This window comes from Balaenoptera acutorostrata, chromosome 4 (assembly GCF_949987535.1).
Source record: "Balaenoptera acutorostrata chromosome 4, mBalAcu1.1, whole genome shotgun sequence".
NCBI lineage: Eukaryota > Metazoa > Chordata > Mammalia > Artiodactyla > Balaenopteridae > Balaenoptera > Balaenoptera acutorostrata.
This window is the reverse complement of record NC_080067.1, coordinates 92,406,520-92,418,044: the sequence shown is the minus strand read 5'-3', so window position 1 is coordinate 92,418,044 and position 11,525 is coordinate 92,406,520. Positions and strand designations below refer to the sequence as shown.

Below are 11,525 nucleotides of genomic sequence, written 5' to 3'. Positions count from 1 at the left end.
TATTTTGTCAAGTTCCATGGTTATTTATGGTGAGTATGCTACCATGTTCTCGGTAACTTCATTATATCCAGAAGCAAAAGGCTAGAGTATTTTTTTTTTTTTTTTTTTTTTGGCTGTGTTGGGTCTTCGTTTCTGTGCGAGGGCTTTCTCTAGTTGTGGCAGGCGGGGGCCACTCTTCATCGCAGTGCGCGGGGCTCTCACTGTCGTGGCCTCTCTTGTTGCGGAGCACAGGCTCCAGACGCGCAGGCTCAGTAATTGTGGCTCACGGGCCCAGTTGCTCCGCCGGCATGTGGGATCTTCCCAGACCAGGGCTCGAACCCGATGTTCCCTGCATTGGCAGGCAGATTCTCAACCACTGCGCCACCAGGGAAGCCCGGCTAGAGTATTTTTTATGTGAATGCCCGGTATCATGTAATTTCACTTGTAAATATTCTAATATGCATTGCTGAATGAAAGAGACTTTAAAAATTTTCCCTTGCCTTCTTCCCTCCTCCTCTCCCTTTTTATTCCTTTGATTTGTTGAAAAAAAAAAAAAAGAAACAGGTCATTTGGCCTGTAGGACCTTCCACATTCTAGGTTTATCTAATTATTCTCTCCTGGTGTCAGTTAACTTGTTTCTCTCCTTCCTGCATTTCTGTAAACTGGTTGGATTTAGACGCTTCAGGTTTTCTCTTTTCTTGTGCAGAAGACTCCATGGTGCTAGTCCTTCTGTTGCATCAGATCATGAAGTATGTGATGCCCCAGTAGTCATTACTTTAGTGATGCTAAGATTATCCTTAGGTGGTGTGACCCTGGTTTTTCATTATAAAATTAACCATGCCATTAACATTCTGCTTAGTAGTTTTAGCATCAATTGGTGATTGTTGCATAGGTTTATTACTTCATTAAGGCTGGCAAATGGAGATATTCTAATTCTGTCATTCTACATTTGTTAGCTGGAATTCTTCTACACAGAAGAATTTTTCATCATTTTTTTTTTCTTCTTAGCTTCCTTGAAAGAGTTCATAGAGGAAAGGCAGGATAAATGTTTCATTTTTTCTTTTTAAAAGAAGCAATACAGAATTTCCTGGTGGTCCCAGTGGTTAGGATTCCGGGCTTCCACTGCCAGGGGCCTGGGTTTGATCCCTGGTTGGGGAACTAAGATCCCTCAAGCTGCGTAGCATGGCCAAAAAAAAAAAAGTAAAAACATAATAATAAAAGACTGTCCTTTAAAAAAAAAAAGAAGCAATCTATTTTCAGAGACATAAGTTGATATCTTAACAACATTTTTGGAATAAAAAAATAGGTGTCATTATCAACTTATGGGTTTTTTATATATTTTGGGGGTTCAATTGTTTACATCATTATTCTTTCTGAGTTCACCATTAGGCCAGTGGGGAGTCCTGCTGCTTTGAGGATTTCGTCCTCAACTGTGTGTCAGGAAACTTCCATCCACTTTGCTCAACTTTTCTAGTAATAAATCCCAGCTCTTTGACTTTTTCCCTTCCTTACCTCCAAATTATGGTATTGATAGGTTAAAATATCCCGTCTAGTTTTCCCATGAGAGATCTCTATAACCAGTTTTTCTGGTTAAATCCTGTTTCAATATGGTAGGTTAACTTTTACAAACCCATTTTGTTAGGACATTATACTGTGTTCATAAAATTTTATAACAAGTGTTATTTCTTTATCATCCCATTTTAAAAAAATTGTCACTAGACTGTAAACATATACAAGTACAAAAATAACCTTAAATTTTGTACTAGATATTTAACAAGGTACAACAGTAAGACATAAGATGATGTTTTTCTGACCCTCCCACTACAGTTTTGCAGGTGGCGGAATATTTCATGGGTTCATTAGTCAAGCAGTTTAGCTCTCCTATTATTTGCCCCCACTGATCACAAAGTCTGTGTAAGTTATTTGGTAATCTTTCTCCTCTGACTCCCAGATTATTTGGTCAATTCCCAAACCTGGCTTTGATCTTTGAAGCTGTTCAGGAACAAGAAAGAAAAAAAATACATATGCCAGTTAATTTACCAAAACTATTTAATTTATGGCTTTTTCCCCCTTTGGTTTTAACAATTTTAATATTTATATATTGTTTGACAACATGTATCACTCATAACTTTTCAAGTGAATTTATTAAATTAGCAATGACTTGGAAAAAAAGCATTTTTAAATACTCTGATCTTTCTGATCTCACCTACTCACCCAACCTATACCTGTCTTAGAATGGCCTAAAAGCCCAACTCAAACATAAGATAAATAACAATTTATATTATAATTTTCCATCTTAATGCTGATCCTTTGAGGTTTTTTGTTATCTATAGGAACGTATGGCTTAAAGGTGATGGCTGGTATTATCATTGTGTCTGAGGAAGAAAATTGTCGTTTGGATAACAGCTGCTGTCCAAAAAAAGGAATAATAGAGTTCTTAACATTGAAAGCTATTTATTCTCTATTATGTAACTTTTTAACTAGTGCTCACAAGTGCATTTATAAATGTCTCTGCCTTACCTTTACCATGCCTGAAATAATTACATAAATTCCTTGGGGCTCATCACCCTCTTCAAATATATCATTTCCACAATCAAATGTTACAATTCTGGATCTTTCCTAAAAAATATCACCAAATACATAAGCTATAAATAATATTTTAGTGGTGATTGAAGTTTACATTTTTTTAAAAGTTGTACATTTTTAAAGTAAATGTTACTCAAAAATATCTGAGATTTTGTGTTAGTAATAAATTTATAAGAGAAAATAGGAATTATGGCTAACAAAGAGAAGAAGGTGGATATTCACAGGTATATGTAATTTCAGATGGGGTGTTCATACATAGATTAGAAAACAATCTAATCTAGGAATAAGAATCTAGTAGAAGGATGAAAATATTTCATTTGGATGAAAAATAGGACAGATGCAAGCTAATGGCACATGTGTGTCTTATACATACTCATGCTCTAAACAGCTGATGAAGTAATAAAAAAAATTCATTCATTCAAAATATTTTAAGCAGGTGAAAAAAATATAATTTGTCTTTGTACTTATTTGATATAGAAAAAGATGTTAATAGAACAGGTTAAATCTCTTTATTTGTTCATCCCACAAACACTTATTGAACACCCGCTATGTGAGATGCTACATGGTAGGAGTTGAGTATTCAAAAGCTGGATGAGGTAAAAATTATAGTAGGGGAGAGAGATGTAAAGATAATAATTGTAATGTAATGTAATGATGCTATAATAAAGGTATATAGTTACAGTGGTGATTCCTTTGGTCCTCCAAACTCTGGATGGACCATAGGATGTTCTTCTACTGGTGGGGTATTTGACTCTAAAGCCTGCTTTTCAGAGTACCTTTGGTGGGGGTTTCCAGAGAAGCAATAAGCAGAGGAGGTTTGGGGGGAAAAAAATGAAAGCAAAGAGCATTTCAAGATAAGTAAATAGCCCTCACAGAGGAATGGAATAAAAGAACAGTATAAAGTTCTTGGGGTACCATGAGTGGTTCAGTATAAATAGAGTATGGGGTATATTACACATGGGTAACAGAAAGTAAAGATGGAGAGGTAAGCAGGAGGCAGACTGTGGGAGAACTTTGCATGTCATTCAAAGAGATTTTGATTTTATCCTACTGGTAATCAATGACATTTAGATAATTTAAAACTGAAGAGTATCATGGTTAAATCTTTACTTTTTAAAATATCATTTGCTGATACATTAGAGATACTATTACTAGCAAATACAAATATTACCTGAATAAAGCTTATATGGTCTTGGTCTTTATCCAGCCATGGAATATGACAGAGTGCTTCGTCAACAGTAAGAGGTTTGTACATAGGTTGAAGATCAAGTATCTCTCTTTTTCTGGCCATTATTAACTAAAACCACAAAAGTTAAGAAAGGAGATGAACAAAACTGGTGTTCACAGAATGTTTAAAACAATTATGGTTTTATACTATTTCCTTTTCTTGCTCTTCTGACATTTTTTTTTTTTTCTTCTGACATTTTTGTTCTTCTATGGAAACCTTCAACCTCTCTCCTGTTATATCATTTTTCTATGTTATCATTATTCTGAAGTCATAGGTTACTTTTAAAAGTAAATCTTATATGTCCATGCCACTCTCTCACTTCGTCTCAGCTACCAAATGTAAAATAGATAGCTAGTGGGAAGCAGCCGCATAGCGCAGGGAGATCAGGTTGGTGCTTTGTGACCACCTAGAGGGGTGGGATAGGGAGGATGGGAGGGAGACTCAAGAGGGAGGAGATCTGGGGATATATGTACATGTATAGCTGATTCACTTTGTTATAAAGCAGAAACTAAGAAAAAAAAAGTAAATCTTTTACCGAAGTATAGCACATATGCAAAAAGTGCACAAATCATAAATGTCCACTCAAAGAACATTTACCACATGAAAATATCTGCGTAACCAGCACCCAGATTAAAAAATAAAACATTTATTGAACCCTAGAATCCTCCCTTATGTTCTCTTCTAGTCATTACTTCTACCCCAAATTAATCACTCTTTTTCTATTACCATAGTTTAGCTTTGTCTGGTTTTGAGCTTTATCTTTTCAGCCAATATTTCTTTAAATTTCCTGTCTGTTCCTTTCTCTCTCTCTTGTTTTCTTGGGACATCTACATTGCATCTGTTGGTCCACTTGATGGTATCTCACAGGTCCCTTAGACTCTGCTCACTTTTCTTCAATCTTTTACTTTCTATTCCTCAGATGCTATAATTTCCATGGTCCTGTTTTCAAGGAGACTTTTTTTTTTTTATGCCTTTTAGTTCTTGCCACGTGGTGTTATACATATTTTACCTTAGGTTCATTCTTAAGGATTTAGAGTTTTTAATTGCTATTGTGAATACAATATTTTTCCACATTTTCTTTAGTTGCAGAATAATTTTGAAAGTTGATCTTGTTTCTGGAAACCCTATTGAATTACTTTATTGATCCTATATTATCAATTTTAAGTTAATTCTCTAGGGTTTTAGATTAAACAATCAATAAGCAATAACAGTTTTATCCTTTTTCCAAAACCTCCATCTCTCAAGTTCCTTTTATTTTTCTTCTTGATCTGGCTAAGACTTACAAGCACAGCATTCACTACTTGGAATGATACTGTTCTTCTTTTTTCCTGACTTTAATGGGAATAATTCTAAATGTTTTGCCATCTAATACAATGTTTGCTTCAGATTTTTAATAGATACTTTTTATCCAGTTAAGGATGTTACTTCTTTTATTAGCCTTTGAACATTCTGAATGAGAGTTGGATTTTATCAAATGACTTTTCTTCTTTGATCTCTTAATAAATGAGTTATATAGCTATTTTGGGAGACAAAACCTTCTTAGTCATAGTGTATTACGCCAGATTCAACTAGCTTCTATTATGTTAAAAAGTTTTATATATGTATTCACAAGTATAATAGCTTTTTTCCCCTTATACTATTCCCGACTTCGGGAATAAACTTTATACTTACAGAATGAGTTGGGACCCTCTCTAACTTTTTACATGTCACGGTACCATTTAAATAACTTAGAGAAAGGAAATGTAATTAATGCTTACCCTATAATTGAGTGCTCTTATAAATCATAGTTTTTACGGAAAAAGTTGTTTCAGTGTCACAGGTAACTCCCAGGAACATATTGATACCCAGTCTAGCCTAGGATGAGGAATAGTTTCATTATACCTTTAGTCTGGGTGTAAAGCATAGAAAGAGGTTGTCCCTCACTATGGCAAGAAAGGAAAGGGAAGTTGACCAATAGAATTGCAGGAAGGAAACTCTCTCTGGTAGGTGCTTTTCTTCAGACAACTGTTTTAAGTTATATATTTATATTGCAAGAATGGCCTATATTGGAAAGAGCCAAAAGTAGGTTTGAAGATCATAAATGACTATATATCAAGTAAGTATATTTGGTTTGAAAATATTCTACCATACCTTATTAATTTCAAAACCTTCAGTTTTATGAAGAATTCCTTTTAACCTGAAAACTTTAACAATTTCTCTAGCCAAACTGAGCATGACATTAATCTCCTCCTTTGTTTTCATAGTGACAGCGATTTCTGGGTGGTCATACTCTAAGTAGCCTGAAAAATAACAAAATATTTTCAGATGAAATAGGACATTCCTTAAATATTTCATGTGGACAGTAAGCTAATACTTCTTCTTTAAACCCATGGAGTATAACCCTCATCACAGGGAAATGCATCTCTCCCTGAAGAGGCCTCTACAATCAATCAAAATTCACCAGTAGTTGCAGAATTCTGCCTGACATTTTCTTGTCGGCAGCCCATACCTGTGTCTAAGCCCATGAAGGACAGGCAGCCCTAGTCCTAGGATCAAAATTATACTGAAGCACCTATGCTGGACACTGAGAGGCTCTCCTGGGCTCTAGGTCTGGAGTTATGACCCAATTTTTTATTCTGTTTGAATGAAGATTTCTGACTACAGACTGTGTTCTTAAATATGGTTTCTGATCAAGTCCTCTCACTCCTCCTGGGTCATTTCCACCCGTCCTGCCTGGGCATCTAGATGACTCATTTATCTATGTTCTCCTGCCTGTCTGATGTGGATTCCTGGATGCCTATGAGAGTTTCATCCACTTAGGACTTTTTCTTGGTCATGACCTCTTGTCTGGCTTGACAACTATCTGCCATGCAAGATCTCTCATGCTTGGCCTCATTCCCAGGCTTGCTGTGTTCTTTTGTTGTCCACCATCTGGTACCAAACCCCCTTCTTCTCCATACACATAAACACTGTGCTATAGGGATGTGTCTGTCTCACTCCCAGGATTTGTGCTGCACTAGGACCATGAACTGGCGTGATTCAGAGAACAGGCTGTTGTCATGTTTGGGCACTGAGCCTCCTAGCAGTCACATCAGCAATCTGTGAGGCTCTGTTCCGATTTCAACTCGTTTTAAAGCCTAAATCCTCAGATGGCAACTCTGTGGCAAATGGAGGAAAAAATAGTTTCTTTCCTTGTGTTGCTCAGGAAGGTATGTTTGGAAGAAAATAGAATTTATAAGGTGATAAAGACATGCATAACCATGGCATGCGAATGTGTTTTCTTTAAACAGAAATTAAAAGGCCTTCATTGTGGTATAAGGCAGAGAGAACAAATGTGGAGGGGTAATATTACACTATTCTCATCCAGCCAAAGATACGATCATGTTGATTGTTGAAGTTATTCACTTTATTATTGATAGTAAGTAGGTCTCCTCAAAGATCAGTTTAGTTATCAAAACCATTACCTCTCTGAAGAAATGATGATAAGAGATGGTCATGCTAGATCTTTAAGGTGAGAGGTACCTACCTAGCTCTTTCATAGCGTGTCCTGTATTCTTCGTTACCCTCCTTAATAACATCTACAGAACAAAAGAAATGTTTTGGGAAACAAAACTGTTATAAAATGTCTTTACATTAGCAACTGATGAATTTTTAACCTAAATTAATAACTTTAGGGCTTCCCTGGTGGAGCAATGGTTAAGAATCCGCCTGCCAATGCCGGGGACATGGGTTCGAGCCCTGGTCTGGGAAGATCCCACATGCCGTGGAGCAATTAAACCCATGCTCCACAACTACTGAGCCCGCGTGCCACAACTACTGAAGCCCGTGTGCCAAGAGCCCGTGCTCCACAACAAAAGAAGCCACTGCAATGAGAAGCCTGCGCACTGCAACGAAGAGTAGCCCCCACTCACTGCAACTAGGGAAAGCCTGCCCGCAGCAATGAAGACCCAACGCAGCCAAAAATAAAAAAATAAAATGAATTAAAAAATAACTTTAAAGAAAAATACGATGGGGAACTTTCCAGGAATTAGATTTGAATTTTGTGCAATGAATTTTATTTTACTCCAGCAAGAGTGGTGGAGAGGATAAGAAACGGCATTACCTAGGCTAATTTTGAGAAGCCTAAAGGTAAGTCGTATATTTTTTCTTAAAGTAACTTACTTTTGGATACTATTGACTCTGAAAAATGCAGGCATGCTAGGTACTCTCCCATTCAATTTTTGAGAGCCTCCAAATTTGGGAAACAGGTGTGGCTTTCAACCTTAAATGAGATAGAAGTTTTAACCAAACTATGTGGGAGGAGAAATGAGGACTGAAACTGGCCAATATCTTAGAGATTCAAGTCCGTCTGTATTTTCTACTGTGTATCCTCAATATGAGTGGTTATAAAAGGTAACAAAATTCAGCAAAATAGTTTTATAGTTACAGGTGGTGAAGAGAGAAAAGATACAGCTCTTTGTGTTCAACTACATATTGAGCGTTCAATGTTCTCAACTACAAAGCTTTGGGCATATAGCATATAGAATACAGCATTCAAATGTTCTAAATTATCTTGAAAGGTGACTGTTTAATTCCACATAGCTGGCAAATTTGTGGGGACATATAATCTGCCTAATTGAGAAAATGAAAAATAAGGTCTAGAACTTAGGCCCTAGCATTCTTTTTGCTGTTTATTAGCTATGTGTGTGACTTTGGGCATAATCATTTAACCTCTCTTGGCTTCATTTTTCTCATCTGTATAATGAGAGAATTAGATGTGGTTTCCCTCTAAGTAAGTTATTGGTATGTCTTTCCATTTGCCATATCCCCATCCTTTACTTCTTTCATTATTTATTGTGGGAAAATCAGGGATATAGAGAAATAGAAGGAGCCTTTGGGAATTATGAGGAAGGTCTGTTGGCTCAACCCTGCCATCACTTATCGTCCTCCAATATTTCCTATTTAATGCATCTGTAGCCTGACAGATCCTGTAACTTGCATTGAGAAAAGCTGACCGTTGCACACGGGTTTCATGACAGCTCCACAAGGACAAAAAATGTGCTCCAAGAGCCTCATAACTTGTTAATATGGCATAGACACTTCAGTAAGGAGACTTTTGAGTAATCTAAATGTTGATCGGTTTCAGTTTTTACAGACATTTCTTAGTAAACCAGGAGTCAAAGGTCATATATATAGACAGAAGACATGATGGGTGAGGGAAACTGAGGGGTGAGGGAAATAAACCATTTTCTTAGTATTTAAAGTTTTCCTCACCTGTTTAACCTGTTTAGAACTTGCAATCTTATCAATTATAGTCATTATGTCTGCTTCACCTTGGATATATCCTTTTAGTATAGCATACTTAAAGGACAGCTGATGACTCATCCTTTTATCTAATATCTGCAGCAACTTTGGTGTTATGAGCTAAAAAAACAGGACCACTATGTAATATAAATTGTACAAATTATAGTTGATTTTATGTTGGTTAGTTTAAAATAGGTATTAATAAAAAATGACATGTTCTCAATGGTAACTATAGTAACTTGTCAAGATTCTTGGTTATTTTATTCATAGTATCTCTATAATTTCATGGCTAGAGCTATTTCCCCATAACTAATAATATTAGATGTCTCTGTGAAGTTAAGACTTCATTCTTTACTTATTTCCCTTAGAGAAAATTGCATGCTATTTTCAACTGGTTTAAATTCTTGGAAAACAATGTGATTAATCCTCTGGGCTTAGGCCATAAAATGACTGTCTATAAAGTACTGTCACTTTTACCTGCTAAACCTCCCACTAAACTTTTCACTAGATGGTTCATTTGAGCGAGAGTTCACCACAACTATACTCCCTGTTTGACCCCACAATTAACTTCTCGTTGTTTCTTTGCTGAGGGTTTAAGTCCCCAGGTTATCTGTCACCCTTGTACAGTCTCCTAACTTCAGCAGAGTTGGCTAATCCCTAAGTTTTCTTGTCCGTGCTCCATAATCTCCACACTCATATAGAAATAAATAACTACTCATTATACTTGTTATAGGAAGACATTAATTAGACAGTCAAAGGTCATTTTTGATGTTGTGATTTTATAATATTATGAGTTTATATAACACAAAATGTGTATTTTTTGGTTTCTTAATTTGTATGAATGTATACTATTTGCTTTGTTGCTACATGGTTTGTTTTGTTGATTTCCATCATTTATTTCAGGTATTCATAAGAATAAACATTACTTTGGAGTTTTCATGTGCTCTCTATTCAAAGGAGAAGCTGTGATGAGTATTTCTGTACTTTCATGTGCTAAACAAATTTCTAATATAACTTGGATATTCATAATATAATCTGTTATAAAACTTAATTTGTCAAAGGGATCTAAAATATAAACATTAGCCCAACAGAAAGTGGAAACCATAAAACTAGTAAACTGATTTTAGTCCATATTTCATGAAGCAGTCAGAAGTTTGAAACTGCATGATTTAATAGTCCTTTACCTTCAAAATTCGTAGAATGCGAAGAAATCGAACAACTTTTATAAAGACCATTGTTTGAGTCAAATCAAAAGTATAATAATTAATGGAATTTGTCTCAATAAGCATTACATCTACGATGCCAATTAACGTAATTGTTAACTCAAATAGATTCCAGGCATGTAAAAAATATTCCTTCTTCATTGCTGCTATCTGTTGATTTAAAAAGAAATTGTATTTTCTTATTTGTTTTTGCTTTTACTACACCATTTTCCATAATAACTGAAACATTACTAGTTAGGTTTTTCTCTGATCTACCTTAAGATTCTACTTGTCTAAAATACTAGTAAGTGATCATATCAACTTGAAATTAAATGGTTAAAATATTGAAACATCTACTCCAAGAGAGAAAATGTTCAAAATACCTACTAACTTATTAATTCATTCTTTATTTATTAAAAAAAAATTTATTGAAAACCTACTATAACTAAGAGAGTAGGAGCGGTCAAAAATGATTGTGGAATCCAGCCTGGGAAATTAGGTTTCCAGGGGAATTTTGAAGCAAGAGTAGGTTTAGAGATGATACATTTGTTTTGAATATGCTGTTTGAGATGTTTGCACAGTATTTTATTGCAGAGATCCAGTCATCAGTTGTCTATATGATCTGAGGCTCAGAATAAAATCTGAGCTGGAAACATGAGTTTGGGAATCATTAGCCTATGAATGGTAGTTGACGCCAGGGAAGTGGTTGAGATAGCCTGACCCATGAGGCCCTTTATTATTTAATTCATGTCTGTGTCTCCTGTCTCATTTTCCATATCCTCCACACAGATTTAACATCTCTCCAATCTCCATCCTGACCAACCCATCCCTAAGCTCCTGTCATTAGGAATAACGTTCCTTGTATGTGTCACATTGTTGCTTCTAAGTTTTCCCTTGTTCTTGTTGTCCAGTCACATACTCACTCTCTACTTTGACTCTTATTCATTATTCAGAATTCAACTCAAGCATCTCCTTTCCTTAATAGCCTTCCTTCTCTGAACCTGCTATTCTGTGTAAGGAACTCCCGTTTTTTCCCATAGCACCCTGTGTATGTCTCTATCATAATACTTAAGATACTGATTTGTAATTTTGATTAATTTGTCTTTTTTAGCAGCCTGATCTCCCTACTCACTATGATTCAGAGACTGTAGGAGACAGACATATTTACGCCAGGGAAAGCGTAAGCTCGATTACAAATTAAGAAATTGTCATGCTTGTTTGTAAACAGACTGTTGTGTGTTTAATGGTAGAGAGTCATTTCCCTTGAG

General features: G+C 35.7%; 1 protein-coding gene across 1 annotated transcript in view; it reads right to left on the bottom strand.

Annotated features, from left to right (window-relative positions):
• The window catches only part of SLC9C1 (solute carrier family 9 member C1), a 97,041-nt gene that overhangs the window by 17,355 nt on the left and 68,161 nt on the right, over positions 1 to 11,525 (bottom strand). Inside the window, 8 exon segments of the mRNA XM_057544936.1 lie at positions 1,798 to 1,873; positions 1,876 to 1,971; positions 2,500 to 2,598; positions 3,737 to 3,862; positions 5,924 to 6,072; positions 7,299 to 7,350; positions 9,026 to 9,175; positions 10,240 to 10,428. Coding sequence (XP_057400919.1) covers positions 1,798 to 1,873; positions 1,876 to 1,971; positions 2,500 to 2,598; positions 3,737 to 3,862; positions 5,924 to 6,072; positions 7,299 to 7,350; positions 9,026 to 9,175; positions 10,240 to 10,428 — 937 coding nt within the window.